The 21,772-nt window shown below is 42.9% G+C and overlaps 1 protein-coding gene across 8 annotated transcripts in view; it reads right to left on the minus strand.

Moving 5' to 3' along the window:
- Positions 1 to 250: 250 nt before the first annotated feature.
- Positions 251 to 21,772, minus strand: part of BCL11A (BAF chromatin remodeling complex subunit BCL11A) — a 100,423-nt gene continuing 78,901 nt past the window's right edge. For 2 of the 8 annotated variants that reach the window (XM_032653517.1, XM_032653522.1), the window contains 2 exons: positions 17,471 to 17,572; positions 9,785 to 12,201 (listed from right to left, as the gene is read on the minus strand). In XM_032653517.1, coding sequence (XP_032509408.1) covers positions 10,181 to 12,201; positions 17,471 to 17,572 — 2,123 coding nt within the window. In that variant the 3' untranslated portion in view covers positions 9,785 to 10,180. Of the gene's footprint in view, positions 2,428 to 6,954; positions 12,202 to 17,470; positions 17,573 to 21,772 lie in introns of those variants that run through there. The other 6 variants (XM_032653523.1, XM_032653524.1, XM_032653519.1 and 3 more) reach the window with 6 other exon arrangements.

Raw genomic sequence — 21,772 nt, forward strand, 5'->3', positions numbered from 1 at the left:
GTTTGTTTTAACGAGGGGTCTTTCTTCTCCAAAGGGGGGAAGAAGAAAAAGATATCCTTTACCCACTCCCCCCTCCTCCCCCCAACCCTCCCCCTGCCAAGCCCACTTCTAGAGATATCCATTTATTTACAAACTGACTTCAAGAAGAAATAAGAGGTGGAGGTGGAAACACAAACTAGAAATGAAACTGTAGTGAACACCAGGGCTGAAGGTGTCCCAAAATCCAGGATTGTTTGTTCTGTTTCAGTCGGGTCTCCCTTTTGAAGCAGAGTCACTCTTTCTAGGTAATGGCAAGGAGCTTAGCATGTTCAGTTGAGGATGCTGTCACAGAATCCCTAATAGCCTTAGGTTTCGGTAACACAGAGGCAGAGCATGGGACAGGAAATGTTCCTTTAAGAAATAACACTTGTCTGGAGGTCCCATCTCACCTAGATGAGAGGAACTCTCAAAAACTCATCCAGGCCACCTAGTTAATCAGGGTTATTTATTTGTCATGGAAAAGCCACTGGGGAAAGATGATGGCAAGAAGGGCTGCTTGCTCCAAACTCCCTCTGGCAGTGTGCACAGCTGTTGGTAGGAAGAGACACTTTTGTGTGCCTTACCAGTGGACATCCTTGATCTCTGTGTGTGAGCCATACATGTGTGTGTTTGTGAACGTTTATGGCTTGTGTGCTAACATGGGGAGAGACAATCCCCTTGACCAGTCACAGAGTTCAGTGGAATTCACTGGATGAGACATCAGAACATCTGGCTTCTCTGCTCTCCTTCTCATTGACGTGGCCCTGGGCAAGCCGTTAACTTTGGTGAGCCTCAGTCTCCCCATCCACAAAGTGGAAGTCGTGAGATCTGTCCCAACGAGGATCAGATGAAATGATGCACATGAAAGCACCGTATAACGTATAAGGCAGCACACATCTGTGAGGAGTCATTATTTATGATGAATAAGCAGGAAAGAATCCAGATGCCAATTATTTTTCTGTCTTCTCACTAGGCTAGGTAATCTAGCCAGAGGGTGAGTGGGTAAGATTTTCCCCACTTACGTTCACAGCCAATATGTAAATCTATAATACACAGGTGTCTGAGTTCTATTATTTATAAACCTATTTTAATATGCTATATTGTTTCTAGTTCTCTTCTGGATCTCCAGGCAATAGAAAACACCAAACTTAGAAAAGTTATTTGCAAATTAACTGGGCCAGAAGGAATTTTTAATCACTCGTTTGTAGACCTAACATTTGTGTCACTAATTTCTAAGGAATGGGGCACTATTACGATTACAATAGCGTGTTCTGATATGGACCTCTTTCCTCCTATCATTTTTTTCCCCTTATAAACCTGCCCCAAATTTCCTGATGTGGGTAATAAAGAAGTTTTATGTTTGTTTGTTTGTCTGCATTAAGATATATTTGCTGAAGTTTGGGGAACCTAAAATTAGAATACTTAATAAACAACTACTGATTTTCATCACCTTCTTTGGGATTTACCACTAATCCAGGGACATTAGCTTTCTTGAGCTAAATTAAAAGACAAATTCAAATCCTGCATGGTAGCCACCAAAAGCATATATTTGAAAAACAGAATTCAGCATGCCATATTATGCATTATTTAATGGTATGCAAATTATGTCAGACAGTTAGGAAAACCACACTTTAGCGTTAATAAACAGCAACACTACTACTACATTAATTATGATATTGCTATGATTTATTCCCAAGTTTTGCATTTTGATTCTCCTTGAAAATTTATGCCATCTGATAAGCAGTAACCTATTTCCCCTCCTACACCTCCTACCCGTTCCTCAAATCTGTTCCTCCTTCCCACCCGATGGGTGTGTGCAAAAACGGGTACAGAAATACAGTCTGAAGCGGCTGCATTGTCTTATAAGCATTAATAATTAAAGAACAAGCAAACACCACCTAAAGCTCCAACATTTATTGTGTCAATGTTAAGCACACTTTTTAAAAGACAACATAGAATGTATAGAAACAAGGGGTCTGGGGGACTCATGCTCATTTCCACAATACGGGGAATTAGGTTGGCTGGTCTCAGAAGGGCCAGGACGGCACTCAGGACAGCGATGGTCCATGGGCCCTCAATATGGGACTGATTCACTGTTCCAATGTGGGTCTGTTTTTTTGTTTTTACTTTTTATTAAAAAATATAAATAAAATGGCACTGCAGGCCCGGGCAGGAAGGACACTGCAGGACTCTGTCTTCGCACAACGGCTTCTTGGAGGCTACTGTCAGAAAACATCACAAACTAGCAGGATGACAGACCACGCAGATGTCGGCTGGGCGGCACGCGTCCACCCCGCCCCTGGGGGTTCAAATTTTCTCAGAACTTAAGGGCTCTCGAGCTTCCATCCGAAAACTGCCACACATCTTGAGCTCTCTGGGTACTACGCCGAACGGGGGTGTGTGAAGAACCTAGAAAGAGGTTGGAGACAGAGGAGGGGGAGAAAAAAAGTACAGGTGTGACTTGGCCCAGTCATTTTCTGTTCTCTAACTAGCTTTTTAAAATTATAACTTAAATCAAGCACAGGTTGAGCCACCGGCATCTTAAACATGATTTCAAACTCAATCTCCCCCACCTCCCCCAAATCTCTGACCTCTGAGTGCCTTCCCCATGCCTCCCTCCCCGCCTTCCCCCGAAGGACCCGGACACCCTCCCCGATCATAGGACAGTCCTAATAAGCTGGGGACACACCTGGAAGGAAACACTTTCCCTTATGACTGAGAAAACTGAGTAGGAAACAGTCCTTTGGTTGAGGAGAACAGGGGAAGGAGGAGGGAGGGGGACATTTCCTTAAAATAATAATAAAATTATAAAGAAACAAAAAACTCAAAATTGATGTAAAAGCAGCACAACGAAAACATGAAATGTCATCAAGTTCAACGTCAAAGCAGCCAACGATTTACAAGAGGCGAACAAATCTCTGAAGAGGAAACCAGAACTCAAAATAGTTGCTCCCAAATGGCACCAAAAACTGCCTGTAGTTTCTTTCAAACATGCAGTTTTCTTTTCTTTTTTTTCTTTTTTGTAAGGGGACAAGGCAGTGGTGAAGGGAAGAAGGGAGTGGTTATTTTCCTCCAGGGTTCCTCCCTTGCTTTGTACATTGACTCGAAGCAGCAGAACTGGGAGTCCGGATGTGCCGAGGAAGAGGGCTACGACTGTGGCATTCCAGGCCTCGTTGCCATGGCGACCCGAAGCAGGGGCCTGGGGCCTCCTCTCCCCTGACTTGGCGCCGCAGGAGGCCCAGGGTCTGGAGCTCAGCTGCTTTCTCGCATCCCCCCACCCTGAGCAGTGGAGACCTGGGCTGAGGGGCCTGCTGTGTCCAGGTGGGCTCTTGGGAATTCCATTCCCAGCCCAGCCCTAAGTCACTGTCGTTGAGGCCCCTTTCGCTGATACCCCCCCACACACCCCCGCCATCAAACCCCTTTGTCAGACCTGCTACCAATATTTAAAATCCTAACAGACAAAGTATAGCTAGCATGGGCATGTACCACATCCATTGTTATTTAAAAGCACAGCCCCCCTATGGGTTTGGGGGTCCTGCTTTAAAGGATAGACTTTGGGGAAATGGCTTAATTTGCCTTTTCTGCCATCTCATAAAGACCTGATAAATGCTCCCTTTATCACTTTACAGAAAGGGAAAACAGTATTTGGATCAACCATTGAGTTGCCTTCAGCCAAGTTTAGGTTCTTGAGTACAATGGACCCACGTGAACTGTATTGGTCTCCTTTCCCATGTGAAAGGGAGGAATTGATCGCATCCCATGATCATGAATGACACTGGGAAATAGAGAGAGAGAGAGAAATAGGCCCATCCCCTTAAAGGCTGATTCACTGGCCATGTGTTTTACTAAATGAAACAGCGGGCTAATGGGATAACAAGATGACAGCAAGCAAAAGAACAGACCCACAAACCCATGTCTACAATTTGTAGCTAAAGCAACCCTGGAATAAATGTACATAATCCCAGCTCCGTCTATGTGTTCTGATGTCCATGTCTCTAAAAATGGGTTCATTTATTGTTAATTGGGAAAGCTGCAGGGCCTTAGGAGACACTTAGGAAAATTTGCTAAGTGGCTAATGCCTTTTAAAAGTTAACAGTCTTTTATAAAACACTTTTCCAAGCAGGTTTAAAGAACACTGCTAATCCCATCCTCATACCAGCAAAAGTCCCACAATTTTTTGGTTTTTTAAATGGGAAGTAGTCTGAAAAAAAGAGCATAGGATGTGTACATTCTTGAACACACCAGGCCCAGGGACAATGGAGTAACAGAATCATAATGAAGAACACACGACTACAACACAGTCATAAGAAATCATGTTTGTGTGTATGGAGCCGGGGAGGGGTTTAAAAAACGAAAACACTGTTATTTCCTCCCTCACTCTCTGAGAGTAAAGTGTTTGAAGCAGGACAGAATGGGGCCTGAGGCTTCTCAACTCCTTTCCAGGAAGGCCTGAAACATCCCAGTACCTTTTAACAAACTTTTAGTGTCTGTGAATAAACCAGCTCATTTCCTTATTTCTCCAAATGAAATGATATCTAGCCCCCGCCGCCACTTCCTTTCAAGTCCTCACTTCAAGCATTGTGAATATATACAGTATGAACTTATTGCATATACAGAAATGGTATTTAAATAAACAGTTCTATCACAGAATGCCCTGGGAAAAGCTCAGCTACTTCACACTTCCTGCCATTGCTGGTACAAACGAAGACCCAAGCGTTCACCTCACTTCTTAGCAACCTTTAAAATATGTTCGTCTCACTCTTTTTGTAGGTCCTAAGCAGAGAGAGGAGAGTTACTGGTTTCAGGATGAAGGTAGTACATGTGCTGGAGAGTGTCTGGGTTAAAATCTGTGAGAAATAGTATTTACTGTATTCCTGTTTATTAAATTGTTCTCAAAATGAAGATAAAAAGGAACATGTTAAGCTTTAGGAGTTCAAGTATGTAGAGAACATTGCATTCAACGCATCAGGGGTGTCACATAAACTTAAGTCGAGAATTTTGAAATGTGTTCATGTCCTTAGCAGTTCCTCGTTTTAAAGCTTTATCATGAATTCATCCTACTGTTGGAAATGTTTTTTGTTATTTTATATTAAGATTTTTAATTTTAGGGTTCCAGATACAAGATGTCATTGATAAGTTATATTCTTGTTGCCTAGGTTTTCAGGCTTCTATTGTTCACGCAGCTTCAGAAATAATATTTTATAAGAGGGCTTCAATAAGTCAGGAGACTGAGAACCCTGAAGAACCTGTCTCCCAATAAATTTATTTAACTTTGGGACCATGTAAATCAAACATAATCTGTGATTTATCACCAGATGTTTGCACCCTCCCCATTCCCCATTTAAGAAATTTGAGCATACAAGCATACAGTATCCACCATTAATTCTGTCTGTCAGGATGCAAAACCTAATTACACTAAGAGCATCATATACTGAGAAATTTAAATGAATACTGTATATAAAACCTGCACAGCTGTACTCAGAGCCCCTAATAAAAGAGTAATAGGAATACACAGCGGTTTTATGGACATTTAATATGGTGGAGCAAAGTCACCATGTCTGAAACTGGCATGACACTTGAAGAATATTTCTATCTGTCTTGAACAGCATTCTGGATTCACTTGTGAAGTTAAACTCATCTAAAACACATATATCACCCCTCACTTCATTGCCAATTATCAAGTTCTGCAAGTACCCCCTCATTCCATCCCAGCTCCTGTACCATTTATGCTCTCCCAAATCATCTCTTACCAGATTCCTCCCTGCCTCCACTCTCTGCTTCCCACCCAAACAGACTTTTAAAAAATACACTTACTTTCTCTATAATTTAGAAAGATAAAACAATTCTTGCCTCAGATAAAAGGCATTCTGTGAAAAGGCCACCTCACAAGGCACCAGGGCATAAGAACTGAGCAACAGAAATGCTACCACAAGACAACAGAACGGTTTTTGTTTTGTTTTTTACAAAAAGAAGAACAATGTCGTATCCATTCATCTACACTGGGAACAGGGAGACAGTGTCACAGAGGTATGTGTTTAATAAAGCAAATAGATGCTGCAACATGCAGTATTTGTAAAACTGACAACACAGATTTCTAAGTAGGGGTTTTTAAAACAGACCTAACTTGCTTTTCAAAGACGTTGCTTCATTTTATAAATCTGTTGGTTGGCCAAAAGATAATTGAAGGGTATTCCCACCCTCATTTGCTATCAACCAGGAAGACCCTATAAAAACAGCTACAACATCTGTCCCAACTAGGGTCCCTAGGATCTCAGAATCACAAAGCAACCATATATCTCAGGAAATTAGTGGCTGATTCCACAGGTTTGGCCAAAGCTGGCTAAACTCCTAGTAACTGCTTGCTTGCTTACTTGCTTTCTTTTTTTTCCCCCCTCTCTCTTTTACCTGATGCTTTTGTTTCTGGATTTTTAGATTTGAGGGGTGGGGTTATTTTTGGTATGAGGAAAGACTCTTATGTGGAAACAAAAGAGCTGATTAAAAAAAAAAAAAACTTTTTTACATTATGTTCTAAGATAGGGCATGATGGGAGAATAGAAAAGAACTTTTAGACAACAAGAACACAAAAAAATCCAAAGGGAATAAAGGTTTAAGATGCTATTATCAGGAAGTTTTTCATTTATATCTGAATGGATTACTGCTAAGAGATGGAGGGGAAGTTTTTAACATCATACTGAAAACACTTTCCATTTCTCGAAAATTATTCTAGAATTATAAAGTCTAAACTATTTCCATGGCTTGAGATATGTCTATTTTAATATAGTAAGTATTTTATGTTCCTTTAGGGTATAATACACGCATCAAAATGCCCATAGAAATAATCTTGAAAAAGACTGACTGGCCTTCTCTTAAAACCTGTTATTTTCTTGAAAGTAATTTACAGAGTGTGTCAAATGAGGACACAAGAAGCTTACATTGTGTACTTTAATTTTTTTATTTTTTTCAATAAAGGGACAAAATGGGTGTATGAACAGGTTAATGCAGACAACTGCCAAAAAAACACAGACAGTGGTTTTTCCAATAGAACTTAACAAAGACCAGAAACAAATACAATAAAAAGCCAGGTTGTAATGACCTTTGGTCATCCAAATAAAAAAAAAAATAAAAACAAAGAAAAATAAAAGATCAAATTAAGTGCCTCTGTTTTGAACAGGGCACATAAGCAATAATAAATAGTGACTCCCATAGTAAAAGATAAAATTTCAAGTTACGACAAACAGCTTTCATTACAGGAATAGAAAAGGCCAATAACAAAATATTCTGCATTGCCATTTACAAAAAAGTATTGACTAAAGCGGGCTTTCTCTTTAATATGCTTTGCATATGAAATTCTTTCCAATCTAAATATAAAGCACCATTTAGTTTTTGGCAATGAAAAAAACTGCAAAACATTGGTTTTTTTTTTTTTTCCTTTTTTTTTTTCTTTCTTTCTTTTACTGCATATGAAGGTAAGATGCTGGAATGTAGGGTGATAGAAGGAAAGGGACAAAAAGCACACTACATAACAAACCAACGTTATTAGCTTGCAGTACTGCATACAGCATGGCAGCAGGAAAAAGGAACAAAAAAGGATATGTACAACCCCTATGACAGCCATCCGTGTGACATTCTAGCAGGCTCCCCCAAACCGCCATTATATGGCTTCTCATCTGTACAATGTCACACTTTTTTCTCTTTTTTTTTTTTTTGAAGCATACAAATAATTTGCACTATATTATCCTGCCAAATTAAAAAAATATACTGTGGCAGCCTGTCTTTTTTTTTTTCCACTACCAAAAAAGGTACATTGATACCTTTTAAGAGAACAAGCAACAGTTAAAAATACAAGCTTCAATATAAATACTATAGTGCCTAACACTAGATGAACATTTAATTCAAATACCATTCTAGAAATACAGAAAAAAGACCATAAATGTGTTTTAGCATAGGAATCAACATGAGTGTGCATTTTCCTATATTTAAGTACTATATAATCTTAAACCTTTCCCCAATGTATGTTTTTTTTTTTTACAACCTGAAGAGCGGTGTGTATCCAAGGCATAGAATTTCCACTACCATTTTTAAATGGATAACAAGTCTTGTAACACCACCAAGACAATGGAACCCTAAAATGCAGTTCCCCCCTAAACATAATGAAGTGTTTTTTTAAAAAATTCTTTTTTTCTTAACATTTATATTTAAAAAAGTTTTGTACAAAAAAATCCTTGCACTGTAGAAGCGAAAGCAATCATTCATTTCTATGTTAAGTGTATTCTGTTTTCCATTCACAGCGCTTGCAATGTTGAGTCCGAGTAAGTAAGCTCATTAGTCAAGTAAATGGCGGGCAAAGTTTTTTTTTTAGTTTTTTTTTTTTTTAAATGCTCATCAATGAGATTGTGTTCAAATTATTTTTTTCAGCATTCTTGCAACTTTTCCCTTAAGTATAGACCTGTAAACTGGGAAAATTGTACAGTGCACTTAATTGTCCTATCTGAGCAGGTTTATTTTATACTCAACCTCTGTATCTCTGATTAGAGAAAAGATACAGATATTACAGGCAGAGTCAAGTGCTATTTGAACACCAACTGGGGCAGATGCTAGCTTAATAAAAAAGAAAAAATTAAAAAAATAAAATAAAAACAATGAATCCTCTTTCATGTTAACACAAATAGCACACAGTGTATGGAAAAGAAATGAAGTACAAATTTTAGGGAGCACAGACATATATACTGCTACTCTTAAAATTCTTTCTCTTCTTTTTTAAGAATGTCACATTTAAACGCAAGTCTTAAGAATTCATAGTTAATCATCATTGTATCAATATTAGCTTATACACCTGTTCTAGTTTAAAATGGCAAATAGTACCACATTGTGCTAATAAATCACATATTTTTTTCCTCTGTTACCCTCTGTCAAACCTTATTGTCAGTCTCTTCTTTTTAACATGCTATTCGAGGTCTTAAAGTTTATCGTTTGATTGTCCATTTGACAACCAAGTAGATCTGGATCTATTTCTTCTGGTGCCAGAATTTTTTTTCAAAAGACATTATTTAAAACAAGTTATCTTCATAAAATGAATCCCTTACTAATGTATTTAATCGTGTTCCAGAGCTTTTGCACGTTGCACATTCAATTTAATCATCATTTAAAAAAAATAAAACTTTGGGCAAAAGAGCCCCTTTCTTTTAAGCTCTCATCAGGAGCAAAATAGCTTTTATACTGGTATAATCAGTTTTGCTTACAAGATTAAACGAAAGGGAAAAATGATGATTAACTAGGACATAATGGGTCATATTTTTAGGTAGCCATTGTTGTGAGAAATACAATATAGCATTATACTCTAGGTCCTAAGGTTTATTACCTCACCCAATGCTGAATTAAGCTACAAGTTTATAACAAGTAGAAAGAACCATCAATGTGGTTTTAATAGATCCAAGGCACTCATATTTTAAAACCAAATGATAGAATAAACTTGTTTTATTTTTCTGTTAATTTGTCAATTCAAGGCCTTTCCTTCATCTCCAATTGATATATTTAACCCTTTAGAGACAGACATTTAGCTTGTAGAGATTTGCTTTCAGTGCCATCTATTCTGTCTATAGAGGGTTAATCCAAAGACTGTTTTCCCTCCTCATGTTATAAAAGAAAACTGTACATGATATGTATTACAGAATGTATGCAGCATGGTCTTTTTCTCTCTCTCTCTCTTTTTCTCTCAGAACGGAACTGGAAACAGCAACATGTTTTCTCAGCAACGAATCGGGGACAATTTAAAATAGCCATAACATACCATACATGCTGTCTAAGTTTAAAAAAAAAAAAAAAACATACACAACATGTAAATTATTGCACAAGAGAAAGGCTCAAAGTTTGCGTAAAATGCAATAGTATTGCCCCATACAGATCATGCATTCAAACGGTGAGAACATAAAGGAAAAAAAGAAAAAGAAAAAGAAAAAAAAAACAAAACAAAACAGGTGTGCTGGTGACAAGCACTCTCATATTCTTAGCTTCCGTTACTTCTGTTTGTTTGTTTGTATGTTTAAATCACATGGGACTAGAAAAAAATCCTACAGGGTGTGGGGCTGGAGGGCGATGGGGAAAGGGGAGGGTGATGAAAAAAGGAGGTGGCAGGTGGGAGTGAGGGAGGGGTATTAATATACCTCTATTCAGTTTTTATATCATTATTCAACACTCGATCACTGTGCCATTTTTTCATGTGTTTCTCCAGGGTACTGTACACGCTAAAAGGCATCTTACAAATTTCACATTTGTAAACGTCCTTCCCCACCTGGCCATGCGTTTTCATGTGCCTGGTGAGCTTGCTACTCTGGGCACAGGCATAGTTGCACAGCTCGCATTTATAAGGCCTTTCGCCCGTGTGGCTTCTCCTGTGGACAGTGAGATTGCTACAGTTCTTGAAGACTTTCCCACAGTACTCACAAGTGTCGCTGCGTCTGCCCTCTTTTGAGCTGGGCCTGCCCGGGCCCGGACCACTAATATGGGGCGTGCTCCCTCCACTTCCCGTGCCGCTGCGCCCCGAGATCCCTCCGTCCAGCTCCCCGGGGGGCGTGGAGAAGCGCAAGCTTCCGTTCTCCGAGGAGTGCTCCGACGAGGAGGCGAAAGGCGATTGTCTGGAGTCTCCGAAGCTAAGGAAGGGATCTTTGAGCTGCCTGGAGGCCGCGTAGCCGGCGAGCCACTGCGAGTACACATTCTCCGTGTTGGGCATCGCGGCCGGGGGCAGGTCGAACTCCTTCTCGAGCTTGATGCGCTTGGAGAAGGGGCTCAGCGAGCTGGGGCTGCCCAGCAGCAGCTTTTTGGACAGGCCCCCCGAGGCCGACTCGCCCGGGGAGCAGCCGCGGCCGTTAACAGTGCCATCGTCTATGCGGTCCGACTCGCCGGCCACCGAGTCTTCGTCGCATGTGTCCCTGTGGCCCTCGGCCTCGGCCAGGTGGCCGCGCTTATGCTTCTCGCCCAGGACCTGGTGGAAGGCCTCGCTGAAGTGCTGCATGGAGCTGAGCACCATGCCCTGCATGACGTCGGGCAGGGCACGGCCCTCGTCGCCCACGCCCACCACCGCGCCCCGCGAGCTGTTCTCGTGGTGGCGCGCCGCCTCCAGGCTCAGCCCGAAGCCGTAGTCCACCCTCTCGCTCTCCGTCAGCTCCTCCTCCTCCTCTTCCTCCTCTTCTTCCTCTTCCTCGTCGTCCTCCTCTTCCTCCTCGTCCCCATTCTCCGGGATCAAGTTGGGGTCGTTCTCGCTCTTGAACTTGGCCACCACGGACTTGAGCGCGCTGCTGGCGCTGCCCACCAGGTCGCTGGTGCCGGGTTCCGGGGAGCTGGCGGTGGAGAGGCCGTCGTCGGACTTGACCGTCATGGGGGACGACTTGTGCATGTGCGTCTTCATGTGGCGCTTCAGCTTGCTGGCCTGTGTGCACGCGTGGTCGCACAGGTTGCACTTGTAGGGCTTCTCGCCCGTGTGGCTGCGCCGATGCACCACCAGGTTGCTCTGAAATTTGAACGTCTTGCCGCAGAACTCGCATGACTTGGACTTGACCGGGGGCTGGGAGGGAGGAGGGGCGGATTGCAGAGGAGGGAGTGGGGGCGTCGCCAGGAAGGGCGGCTTGCTACCTGGCTGGAATGGTTGCAGTAACCTTTGCATAGGGCTGGGCCGGCCTGGGGACAGCGGTGGGCTAGACGTGTTCCCTGCCAGCTCTCTAAGTCTCCTAGAGAAATCCATGGCGGGAGGCTCCATAGCCATTGGATTCAACCGCAGCACCCTGTCAAAGGCACTCGGGTGATGGGTGGCCAGGGCCATCTCTTCCGCCCCCAGGCGCTCTATGCGGTGGGGGTCCAAGTGATGTCTTGGTGGTGGACTAAACAGGGGGGGAGTGGGTGGAAAGCGCCCTTCTGCCAGGCCGGAAGCCTCTCTGGATACTGATCCTGGTATTCTTAGCAGGTTAAAGGGGTTATTGTCTGCAATATGAATCCCATGGAGAGGTGGCTGGGAAGGACATTCTGCACCTAGTCCTGAAGGGATACCAACCCGCGGGGTCAGGGGACTTCCGTGTTCGCTTTCTAAGTAGATTCTTAATCCATGAGTGTTCTGTGCGTGTTGCAAGAGAAACCATGCACTGGTGAATGGCTGTTTGCAAGTTGTACATGTGTAGCTGCTGGGCTCATCTTTACCTGCAAAATAATACAACACCAACATCAATGTTTAATCACCAAGGAGGGCATCAGCAATTGCTTATTTATGTTCCACCTCCAGCCTTCCCTGCCCCCAGCCCTCAACCCCACGGCCTAAGCCCTCACTGACCTTATCCCCTGTGCCTAGATGGTGCTGGCACATCTGGAGGTTGGTGCCCAATAAAAATTTGTCAAATCAGTCTTCCTGCCATTTGACTCAGTTCTAAGAATTTTAAATCCAGTCTTCAAAGTAGAAAGATCTAGATCGATTCAAGCTTGAGGATGAGGATCCCTACATTCTAGAGAAATTCAGCAAACATCTTCTGAACTTTCCAGTCTTTCACCAGCTGTGTTTTGGGGCAAGCCATTTCATCTCTGTACCTCTGTTTTCCTTGTCCGTTAAGTGAGGGATTTGGACAGGCTGGCCTAAGGGAAACTTTCCTGCTTTCCTAAATCCCCCTGGGTGGCAGGTGAACTTTCTAAACAGGCAATCATTTAATGGAGATATGAAAAAAGAGAAGGTCAACTCATTACAATTCTCTATGGCCCTAGAGATGCTTTTAATCTTAGCCTGAAACACACTAATTGTTGATATTGTTAAAAATGAGAAGGTACTCATGAAATAATTACGTGGAAGAGAGACTAGCGACATCCTCACAACCCCAGCCTGTGTGAGGGTCAGTTAGTCCCAGTTCTGGTTCCACAACACCCCACGGGGATTCCCATTTTTATCTCAACGGCTGTTACAAAAAATCTCAATAGAGAAATTTAATTCAGATTTAACCAACAGGCCATATCAAATCTTTAGGAGTTGTCCACCCCAGTCAAACAAATGGGAGTCTAGAGAAGTTAGGTGGAGTGTCTAGTGCCAACTTAAGCAGACATAGCATCCTAGCTTAAGAACAGTTAAAGCAGCCAGCACCCTGAAGGGCAGCAGGCTGAGAAATGCTACACTAGCCTCCTCCTCATTATTTTGAGAGGCTAACAACGTGAACCAAATTATACAACATCCTGCGCCCTCAGCTGAGCCTCAGCTCCAGTTGAGAAAGAAACAGAAAGATACAGTTCAGCTAGTCAACTCTTTGGCCAGTAGCCAAGCCGTCTGGAGAGGGGCCCTGCTTAAGTCACATTATTCTCTCTAGCTGAAAAGAACCCGAGAGTGGGAAATGCCGCTGTGGCAAAGAGGGGCCAGCTTGACTTCCCAATCATTCCTTTTCGGTGATAGCTAAACTAAAAAACACATATAACAAGGGAGTAACTAACAGTTTACCAGTCAACTCAGCATTAAAAAGGGCTCAGATGCTGGTGGCCAAAGGACTAGGATGAGAAAAACCAGTAACTTCCCAGGAATTCCAAAAAAGACACTGTATAAAGCACAAATGAGAAATACACTTTAGTTCCCCTTTTTAAGAGGCGTTCCTTAAGGCCACAGATAGTATTAGTCAGTAACTCTTGAAAAAGGAAAAAATTCACCATGGAGTTAAAGAGTGGGACTGAGGAATTAATCAATTATGATTCTTCCATTTAGCAAGTCAGAAAAGCTGGCAGCATCTTCTCAGGAGCCCCAAACACTCATATTCCAAAACAAGCCAGCCTCACTCAAGCACTTGTCTGAATAATGGACTCCCTGCCCTGACCTTGTAATTTACTTTACAATGCATTTATAATCTCACTCAATATATCCCACTCCTGGGTAAATCTCTTTAACAAGATTAGATGATAAGATACCAAAATTAGGTTTCAAACATTTGCTAATGTGGAGGGGGAAAAAAAAAGGCAGAAAGATTTTGAAAGAAAACCGCTGACATTAGTATCACATTATCTGCCTATTTTTGTTTGCCTTCTCTCTTCAAAGGGAAATAAAAAGCATCATTGAGCGTATTTTCATAAATTTTTTGTTGTTGTTGAACAATGACTTGGGTCCTAAATAGGCAGGAAAAAAACTATCTAGTTCCAACTACCGTGACCCTCTGTGGCTTTCTCCTTTGCCTCTCTAGGACTCTGTGTTATTATCATACATTTAGCCTGACAATCTGAATTGGGTAAGTAAAAAGGAGATTTGTCAGCTGAAGCAAGTCGTTAACACTTTCATCACTACAAATGCCTTTAAATCATATTTTACCTTATAATATTCTATTGAAACCCAGGACTGGACCCATAATTAGCGATGCTGGTTTTGCATGCACCATGAATGCAGTCATTGGTAAATGCCGAAATCTGTATAGCACTACATCAAGGGTCTCATCTGGATCCTTTTAAAAAGGCTTAAATGAGAAAAGTCCATTTTATTTTGCTGCACTGAGCTTCCTAAAATTTTGTTTTCAAAGCTATGTGATCATGCTACAATATGTTAACACTGTGCTGTTACCCTCCCCTCTCTCTCACACATCAGGTTAGAGAAAATGGCATTTTATCTTATAATGAGCATACAACATACAGTTTTCACTACCGCATTTTAGTATTCCCATCAACTAGATATTCTAGATCATGAGGGCAGCTAGTGTAATCATAATGTCAATGAGAAGGGCTGTTACGATTGAGACTAAAGATTACATGGAAAGAGCTGCTTTGAAACTGGTAATTATTACCAGTCCACTAATAGCAAATGATGCATTACAGTTTCACCATATAATCTGTATTTCACTCAGCTCACGCCCGTGCACCATATTATATCACAGGGCTCACGGATTCTAAATTCCGAAACTGCGGTCATCAATAAATGTGTTACTTGCCGTAATTTGTGAAATTACTTTGTTCATAACATCTTTGATGGTTTAGAAAGACCAGAATTGATTTCCTGTGTGGCAAAATTAGGACTACATTGATTTATTGACGTGTAAAATATAATAATATTCTTCATTTACTCTGATGGAAATCAACTTCTCAACTTGAGAGCCTCATTGGACATTCACTGGGATTGTTTTGATTTAGAGCAATAAACGGAGACCTGGCCCCAAGCATGGGAACTTGAGGCATCAAAACGGTTAAAATCAGCTATTAGCTCACCTACAGCTTTTACTTTATTTCATTTTATTGTATGGAAAGGAATAACCCCATTCCTAGTTTGTCACCAAGGCTCAAGAGTCATGATTTAGAAGAGTGATGTCTTATGAGGGACCCCTGGCTCTACTATTTACTAGCTGGTAGCTCTGGGACAGTCATTTAATTTCTCCGAGTCTTAGGTTTCCTATGTGGAAAATGAGCGTGAAAAACAGTTCCTTAAAGAATTGTGAGGCTCAAATGACAAACATATATAAAAGCTCTCTGTAATCTATCAGGTCCAACATGAATGTGAGTTTTCATTATTACCAGGCTTGATTAGTTACCACGAATGATGACTAACCACACGTTACACACCCACAAGGGCTTCTGGAGGAAAGACTGGAATCCAGAATCCGGGCTTTCCCAGGCCAAGGGGAGGCCCTGGTTAGAAGAAAGCAAGAGGGGGTGATTTTTAAGGCCCTTGCCCATGGTCCACCCAGCAGGGAGGCTACAAGTTCAGTGCTAAGTGCTCTGAAAGCCAAGGGCACTGGTTAAGGCAGCTGAGTGGGGTGCGGGTCAGTTTTGCTTCAGAACTTTCTGGATCCCTACAACCCATTTCCACATACCTTGTTCTGGTCACTCCTAAACTGGTCCTGCCGGCATGGGCACCAGCAAACTAGGCTCCCTCCCATTGCCGGAAGCAGGGAGAAGACAGGGGCTCCTTGTCAGGCTACTGGTTTCCCACCCCCTAGATCAAACTCCCTGCCCTCAGGAGGATCCAGAGGAAGAGAGAGAACTCACTCCCTTCCTACCCCTTCCCTCCAAGGGTGGCTCTGTTCCCACAGCCAAGTAAGGGCCCCAGGCACCCCCAGCAAAACGAGGCGAGTTCTGCCCACCCAGTCAGCATGTAGGGACTTGAAACCATGAGTCCAAACCCCTAAACTCTGTACAATCAGTGACCTAACCCAGGCTTCTGCCCAGCTAGGCTTGTGGGTGCCTGGGGCGGGTGGGGGGGGGGGGGGTGGGGGGGGGCGGGTGCATGGCAGGGAGGTGCTTTTAACCCCTGCACCACCCAGCAGTCAGGACCTGAGGGCTTGTGAAATTCATACAATAACTCTTTGTTACCTAGACCTAGGAGTTAATAAAAATAAACAACTAGCTTCCAGTCTGATCTCAGGGCACAGGCCCTGCCCTGCAGACACCATTCACAAGAAGGTTGGGTCTAGTTGACCTCCCATCTGAAAACAAGTCACCTTTAAGGCCCCAACTCCTGCATTTTGCTCTCTGTTATTCCCTCTCCACGACACATCATTCCCTTTCTTCTTTTCTTTCCACAAAAGGTTATTTTTTTCATTTACTTTAAAAATATTTTCCTTAAATACAAATTAGATGCCACACTTCTTTTCTTCTTGAACCTGCTTTTTTGTGTTTGTGGTGGAATCAATCCCCCGGCCCCCTCCTCCTCCCCCCCGCATCTGACTTTTTAGCCATGCATGACTCATACCATTTATTCCTACAGAGAGAAGCAAACTGTATTACCTTCTAAAACAACATCTTTCAAAAACATTTTTTTCCCAAAAACATTTTTATAAACATACGAATCTAAATTTCATAAGGTCCCCACTATGAAAGTTGGCTTAAGTAACTGGATGGTGGTAGTCGTAGTGATGGCGGGAGGGGTGTGTGTGGCATCTTTGAATTTTAGCAACAATGCTATGCATTTTTCTCTAAATCTAGGAGAAAAACAAATAGAAATCATATATATCTGCACATATATAATGTACGATGCATATATAAAAATATACCATGTTTAAATACACACGTAAATGCATATATAACACGCATGAGGATAACTCTAGAGTAACTGTGAACTGACTCCTTTCGGTTCTGGCCTCTGCTAAAGACATATGCCATGGAGTAAATCCAAAGTCCTAAATGAGGCCATGGGAGTAAATGTCCAGCAATACAATGGGCCCTGAACACACAGATGTATGCAGTCACCAGCCATGGAGCCACACAAGACCCTGGGGAGGAGACCCGCAGGGATGAGCTGCTTTCAGCCCCATGCCTTCAGTAAGGAGAGAGACAAAAAGGGGAGGGAAAAAAGCCACTTAGGGCTGAATGGATTGGGGGAGCTGGGTGCCAAGTGAGTAATGGAATATACATATGCAGATGCCAATGTATTTTGGAAATAACTCCTTTCAGTACTTAAAAAGTAAGGGTAATTTCCAGAAACTCTCATCTCTACACACATGGACGTTTGTAGAAGAAATAATGCTCAACTTACAAATACCCTGCGGGGCATATTCTGCACTCATCCCAGGCGTGGGGATTAGAGCTCCGTGTGTAGAACGAGGGGAGGAGAGCCCCCTCCAGTGCAGAAGCTTATCTGTGAAAGAAACCCAAAATCAAGCACTAAAGCTATAAACAATGTGCATCTTAAACCACAGGATACCACATTTCAATTCCATTAAAATAGGTTAACATCATTACAACAGCCTTGCAGATAGTTAACAGGCCCGGGCCTGTGTCAAAAGAACAGTGGTGAGTCCTTTCCCACAGTTCTGCTTTGTTTTTAATTTTGGTCTTTTTTGACAAAAGGGAAGGGAGTTTGTTTTAGGTATGGGGCAGCCGGGGGGGGGGGGGGGGGGGGGGGGGGTTCTTTGGTTCATTTGTTTGTTTGTTATTGTCTGATAATAAGAGATGTGTAAATAGCAAGGGGAAAATCGGTAATATGACTGGCAGCCTGGTAAAATGGGGGGATTTATCTGCAAGGCTGGTTTACATGCATACATTTACTTTACTTATAGACAAGCTCAAGCAAAAAACAATACGGTAACAGGAAATGAGTAGATTTGTGAATCTTTTCTTCTAGAACAGAGTCCCACTCTGCCTTTCCTGTCCCACTCTTCCCATTCTGTCTTTATGACAGCACCTTCAATGATAGGGAAACCTTGGGCATCTCAGGACCTGGAATTCTATCCATGGAGTACCCCATGTAGACATGGCTTCTTACAGCACAAAGCAGTGGGCAATAAAGATTAGACTTCTGGGGTTAAGATAACTTTGGCCAAGTCCTCACATTAAGGGTAAGGAATCCTACCGTTCAATGACAAGGAGCGAAGCAGCATTCCAAAAATAGCAACACCCTGAAAAACGTGGCCCACCTTCTCTATTCTACTGCACTGGGTTGCACTCTGGTGAGGAAAAATGACTTCTCACACTGATAAACATAAATCTAGCCGTAAATCAAGCCGTTCTAGCCGTGAGATTTTTGTGAGAAAGGAAATATTTGGTTTGTGCAACCTGGGGATTGTATGGTTTATGTGGTGAGTTCCTAGCTTTTCCAAGTCCACCTTGAGCTAACCAAGCATGGAGAGGTCAACCTTGAGACAGAGTGGAGGAGAGATGGAGCAGGGACACTCCGTGTGTCCTAGAGGCTTGGAGTTTGTGATGATTGGGGGAGGCGGGAGAGAAGAAAAACAGACTTTGATGGTGAGTAAACAGAGTATGTTTTCCATTAGCTTAATATTAAGAGCACTTAGAAGAGTTGTTGTTATACTCTAGGATAGCAGGTCTCAAGTGTAAAATACATCCTGTTCTCCTTCTATAGATCATGCTGCCAAGAACAGCCAGGGCAGTCAGCACAAGGTTTCCTTTCATGAGGAGCCTGGTGGGTAACAATGGCGTGTTGCTCGTGGAAGCTCTTACACAGAGGCATAAATCTGTTGTTACTGGGCCTGCCCAGGGAGGCAGCCACGAAGGCTCCGCCTAGCCCGAGACCATCTACAGAGGCATGTCCTCCTCCCTGACCCCAAACAAAACAAATACCACAAAATGAACCAGCAAAAGCAGGAAGACTAGACTTAAAAAGCAAGCATGTCTTCATCTAACTGCTTATGTTCTATGAATTGAGAGGCAAGGGTAAAATTAACTACAGATTTAGTCATAGTGTTTTTCAACGAGAAATCTGAGAATCCATTTTTGCACTTGTTCTTGCCTCAGCTATTTAATAAGTTTGTTTGTTGCCAAGACTGAAGTCTGTTTCTTAGGAGACCCATACAACTGAGTACTGTGACCCCAGCATAAAAGCAACAGGGTACTTGGACCCTCACACTGGGAAAGACTCATTTCATATTCCCTGCCACTTACTCTGGGAAGACCCTGAGGTGCCTCAAATAGACCCCCAGCAAGCAATGGGAGAACCGTTAACCTGGTCCAGGCCTGACCACGTGCATGCATCTCCTGTTGGCAAACTCATCTACTAACCCATTGGCCTAGAGCAAGCTGAGTTTCTGGGGGTAGCAGCCTGGCCCAGTTCCCCACAGCACTAGGCCACAAGGCAAAGTGAGGGCTCATCAAGGAGAGTGTCTGAGTATCTGCCCCCATTATTTGGTTTGGGGTTTGGTTTTGAGTTGTAAAAAACCTTAGAGATCATCAAGTCTAATGCCTTCATTTTACAGGTGGGGAAACTGAGGCTTTGAGAAATTAAGTGACTGGCTCACAGCTATAATGATGGTTAACCACAAAAGTGAAGATCAGAATTAGTCTCCTGACTCCCCAGTCCAGTGCTCTTTTCTGGGATATCCATCTCTCTCCTCCCCTCTGTCGTTCCCACCCTGGTCTGTACTGCTCAAGAAGTACCAGTGAGAAGGGATCTCTTTCTCTTGACCCATTCGGAGGAACAACCTCTCTTGGGAAAGAGTCCAGCCCAGAGGTGCTGAGTGGACCTTTCAAAAGGTCCAAATGAACTGACTTGGTTTCAAAATTGGAAAACATCTGATCTACTTCCTGCACCTTGCCTCACCCCCCACTGTTTTCATCCTCTACTTCTGCTTCCCCTGCAGAATCAGCCAGCTGAAGAGAAACAAACCATTCCTATCAGCCTAACAAGCTACTGACACTGTCTTCGTGAGAGAGACTCATACTTGCATTTCTCTTCCTCCACGAAGAGTGTCAAACCAAAGACAATGGGGACCCCAGCTGATTCTGCAGCCTCTCCCGCCAAACACATCTCTGAACACGTTCTCATTGGTAAGTAGAATCAACATGCCCACAGGAACTGGAAATGCTGAATTGTTAATAGCTTCCCTAGGGTTTAACTTCTTGCTATGATGCTTTCAATTATCCCATCACAGTTTAGGCAGAGTAGAGTCTCACAATTAATGCTTCTAAGCATCACCCTCAACCAGCAGCTCTGCCTTCCCAGGCTGCCCTTGACTGAGGGCCTCTTCTCCTCCCACCTGCATTTTCGTTCTCCCCAGGGAGAGGTGGGCTCCGGTGGCTGGCAGGGAAGTGGGTGGTCTAGCTATGCTCTCTTTATTTCCTTGGTGGTTCTCTCAGGGCAGTGGTTCTCAAAGTGTAGACCCAGGCCCAGCATCAGCATCACCTGGGAGCTTGTTGGAAATGCAACGTCTCAGGCCCTTCCTCAGAATTATTGAATCAAAAACTGGGATTGGGGAAGTGGATGTAGAGTATAAGAATCTATGTTTAGCAAGCACTCCAGGTGATTCGTACGCACAATCCAGTTTCATAAGTGCTGTCTTAGCATGAGGGGAGGAATGGAAGCTGGAAGCTTTGATGTTCTCCTGGCAGCCAGAGATCCACTGGCTATGAGGCTCTCATCCCTTCTGTCTGGGACTCACCTCCTTTAGGACCAGAGCAAGCCTGGGAAATTCCTAAGGATCCCTCCATGTGGAATCCAAGGTTCCACCCTCCCTCACTGACCAGGACACGGAACAGGCCCAGACTCAAGCAGGGAACGCTCTTTGCATAACATCCAAACCAGCTTATGTCAGGCAGATGGTATCCTCACTGCTTCCATAAATGCGGAAATGTTTGCAAATGCAGCTATGGCACGCTGCACGGGTGCAGTAAGCACTGGACTCCTGTTTCCCTTTCTGGACTCTCAAATGTGTTGCCCTCTTCTGAATTAATCTTTTCAAATGCCTTGTACTCCTCTGGTGAAAAGCATTTTAACCTGTTCTGTTTCATAAAAGTCTCTCCAGACCCAGCATTTCCACTTTAGGGCCTCAGAAATGCCTTATGTATTATTAGGTTGCAATGTTTCCTTATGGCTGAGTAACAAATAACGAATCTTATCTTTCAGGTCTCATTAAAAAATCTGCCACAAATTGGGAATGGTTTTGATTGAATGTTATGCATCGGTCACTTTAGATTTCTATATGCATTGGGACCAACTTTTGACACAGAGCTCTATAAACCAGGTGGGATGTCCCTGGAATTGAAGATCATTAAATCAAGTTTTAGGTTACCCCAAGAACATCTCAAAGATTCCTTTACTACTGACCTGTTATTTGTTTCTGAAACTAATCACTGGGTGTGTCATATAGCCACATCACTGTCTACCAATCAACAAGTAATACCGCTGATCTACAAATGTGCTGAAACAGCTGAGCACAAAGCATTATTTCCAAAACACTGAATGACTGCTCCAGGTGCTGACTTTTATAGGAACTAAAAACCCAGGCCTCTCTAGAGGAGTAGATACACGTATAGATGTTTGCCGTTCACGAAAACGTATATGTGCATTTATGTATTTCTTTTCTTAACCATATGTTTCTAGATA

The sequence above is a fragment of the Phocoena sinus genome, chromosome 13 (assembly GCF_008692025.1).
Source record: "Phocoena sinus isolate mPhoSin1 chromosome 13, mPhoSin1.pri, whole genome shotgun sequence".
NCBI classification, from domain to species: Eukaryota; Metazoa; Chordata; class Mammalia; order Artiodactyla; family Phocoenidae; genus Phocoena; species Phocoena sinus.